Source organism: Fundulus heteroclitus, chromosome 1, assembly GCF_011125445.2.
Source record: "Fundulus heteroclitus isolate FHET01 chromosome 1, MU-UCD_Fhet_4.1, whole genome shotgun sequence".
Lineage (NCBI taxonomy): Eukaryota > Metazoa > Chordata > Actinopteri > Cyprinodontiformes > Fundulidae > Fundulus > Fundulus heteroclitus.
In genome coordinates this window covers 34,479,117-34,482,359 of record NC_046361.1, presented here as the reverse complement: position 1 = coordinate 34,482,359, position 3,243 = coordinate 34,479,117, and the positions used below count along the sequence as shown (strand labels likewise).

The window sequence follows — 3,243 nt, the reverse complement described above, 5'->3', positions numbered from 1 at the left end:
CCGGTCAGCGCTGCATGATGCAGACTGAAGAGGAGAGAAAGGATGAAGAGAAGGAGGAGGAGAGAAAGGAGGAGCGAGAACAGGAACAGACTGCCTGAGCCACACAGCGCTCAGTCTCTTCTCAGAGCTTCGCAGAGAAGCTCGTCTTTGCCTTTTTGTAATCTTTCATCGACAACATCGACATCTAATCTTTTGGCCCGAACCTGACGACGTTTAGGGAAGCGGGCAGAAGGGTCTTACTTTTCCGTCTGCACCATGTTACCCTGGAGGAGGAATAAGTTTGTGTTGGTGGAGGAGGATGCCAAAACTAAGCCCAAGAGTCTGGGGACGGGGCTGACCTACCAGTCTATCCTCTCCTCTCTGCTGCGCTCCTGTCCTGACTTGATCCCCGACTGCCCCTTCGACTGGGTGGGCAGCATCTTTCACACCAAACGCCAGAAGGTGGAACTGAACAAAGAGGAGCCCGTCTACAACGTGCGTTACCTCGGCAGCGTGGTCACCATCACGGCAAAGGGAGAAGGCTGCACCCAGGAGGCGGTGGCCAAGATCTGGGCGAGGAGCAACTACGGGGAGCAGAGCGTCAAGATGAGGTTGACGGTGGGGTCGCAGGGCATCCGCATGAGCGCCGACAAATCCGGGAAGAAGAAACCCGTCCACCTCTACTCGCTGAACAGGATCACCCACTGCGCGGCCGACCCGTGCCGGCCCAAGGTCCTGGCCTGGATCTACAGGCACCAGGTGAAGAACATGGCGGTGGTCCTCCGGTGTCACGCCGTGCTGGTCAGCAAGTCGGAGAAAGCCCAAGCCATCGCCCTCAGCCTCTACCAGAACGCCACCTCCGCTTTCAGCGAATTCAAGCGGCTGAAGCGCCAGAGCGACTTCAGGCACCGCCAGCAGCAGCTGCTGGGCGAGGAGGCGGTGCCGCTGATGCCACTGAGGAGGCTGCTGAACGGGCAGTGCCACTACAGGCCGCCGGCGGAAAACCCCGGCACCACCGTCCGCCTCTGGTCCATCACGGAGGAAGAAGAGGAGGAGGAGGAGGAGGAGGACAGCAGAAATGAAAAGGAGAAGGAGAAAGAAGTGGAAGAGGCGCAGAAGGAGAAGCAGAGGGTTCTGACAACAAACACTGACCCGACTCAACTGCTGTCGGAGCTGGACATCGGGGACATCGCCCGACTGGAGCAGTGCCAGATCAACTTCGTCAGCGACAGCAACAACAACACGTTTACATTCATAACCTCTCTGGTGTGACTGTGACGCAATTTCCCGAGAGCAGCTCTCCAACTTCGACCAGACATTCCTCTCTTTGCCCTCCGCCGGCGCCCCTCTCAGGCTCCCTCTCCGCGTCCGCGTCGGCGCAACGCGAAGACGTTTGTTTTCACCAGAAACTTCTCCCGCCGCCGGGCGGAGGAGACTGCGCGGTCCCTCCTGGGGAGCGAGCATTTTTCTTTCTTCCCAGACGGCTGTAGCAGTTTAGGGAACTGCTTGTTTACACTCGAGGGCTTTTGGCGGGCAACGCACAGACCGACGACAGCACAATGACGAACGAGGACAGTCGTTACGGAAAACACCGGAGCACCAACAGCGCAGAGGTGGCTGATGTGGGTCACCTACCGACTGAAGCAGGAGAATCTTCTTGCATCTTGTTCTTCTTTCTTGTTTTTTTTTTCTTTTGTTTTTAAGTGAGGAAAATCAAAGCCGTGTTTGCCAGCAGGGACTTCTAATAGCTTTTCAGGGAGGTTCTTTGTAAATTTGTACATTTTTCTATGCGGACAATCCTCACTGAAGTGTTTATTATGCTTTTACCAATGGTCATGGAGGAATAACTACTAAGGCTATAATTCAGGAGGGAAGCCATTGAGTTGAAATCTATATTCCTGCCGTTTATTACAGCCCTTTTCGTGCATGGACAAGCTTTCCATCCTCCGTTTTTTCATCTCTGATCCTTCAGCTTTCGAGAATTAACACTGTGATAAAAATGTACGACCAGGGGAATATCCAGAACTTTTACATGCAGCACCATGCAGCTTATGTGATGTATTTTTAATGTGTTAGTATATCAGTGTTTTTCTGTGTCATCACTGCACCCCTGTTAAGTTTAGCGAACGCAATTTATTTTCCACAAGCCCTTGCAAAAATGGAGATGGACCCTTGAGACTTGATACAATCTGTTTTCAAAGATAAGCTTTCCTAACTGTGCTCCATGTGTGCTACTGTCTCCAGATGCTTTGTGATAACTATGAGATAAAGCGATTTATTTTCCAAACAAGATGAATAAAAGCTGAGCTCACTTGGGTTTTCCTTCTTGAATTCTCGAAGAGAGAGTATTTCTAGATTTTCCCAAAGAGATCATTTAGATGAACGCAGCAGTTCTGCGTTCTTCCTGTGTGGATTTAAAATTTAGGTGAAATAGTCTACCCTATTTTTTTGTAAATAAATTCAAGACAGGAAATGAGAGTTGCAACCTTAATTATAGACCTATTCTAAAACTAATTTTAGTATCGTTTGCTATAAAAAAAAAGGTGCAAAATTATCTAATTTGTTTCAAATTAAAAAAGCCATAATTATAACATTGCCACGGGTTCAATAGTTTGGATTATAACAGATATAAAAATGTGATCTATGACATTTATTTGATGTTTTTAAGAGACACGGCTGATTGTTAGCTAGCCATTTCATGCACTCAAGACTTGTATTAAAATAGAGTTTTTTCCAACTAAAGATTGTTTTGAAATATCATAAATGAAATGCTTCTTCAGTCACATGAAGTCAAATCCAATTTTATTCAATGTCAGGTTCAAACAGGTTTGTTTTTTATAGATCTACTCTGTGGTGGAAGACTGAAGCAGAATATACACCAGTTGATTTTGGTGCAGAATATTTTCCCTTCTTGCCTTCTGCTCCTTCTGGAGTGGCACCGAGCTAATCAGGCGGGTCCGGTTTGCTTATCCAATGTGTTGCTATTGACTCTTAGCATGACAACTTTACTTCGAAATGGAAGTAATGGAGGGCGTTCTTTAGTTTCCAGCCCATGATGTTCTAAGAAATCAGAGCGGCCTGCATGGTAGCAACTGAAACAGGGAAGTGAGGGCCATCTCTGCACCCGAGCTCCGCCCACTATTGAACTCTGTGGCACTGTAGGAGCGGTACGACTCCTACAGTTTAAAGTAAAATTTAATTGTTCAGAAACCGCAGCTTTTTAACAACGTGGCGTACTTTGAGACCGATATCTGGCTATGCCTC

General features: G+C 48.1%; 1 protein-coding gene across 1 annotated transcript; it reads left to right on the top strand.

The window, feature by feature from the left end:
• fam43b (family with sequence similarity 43 member B) lies at positions 1 to 2,291 on the top strand. Its single transcript, XM_012875465.3, has one exon. It carries the CDS (start codon positions 256 to 258, stop codon positions 1,249 to 1,251), a length of 996 nt encoding a protein of 331 aa, XP_012730919.2. The 5' UTR covers positions 1 to 255; the 3' UTR covers positions 1,252 to 2,291.
• Positions 2,292 to 3,243: the final 952 nt, after the last annotated feature.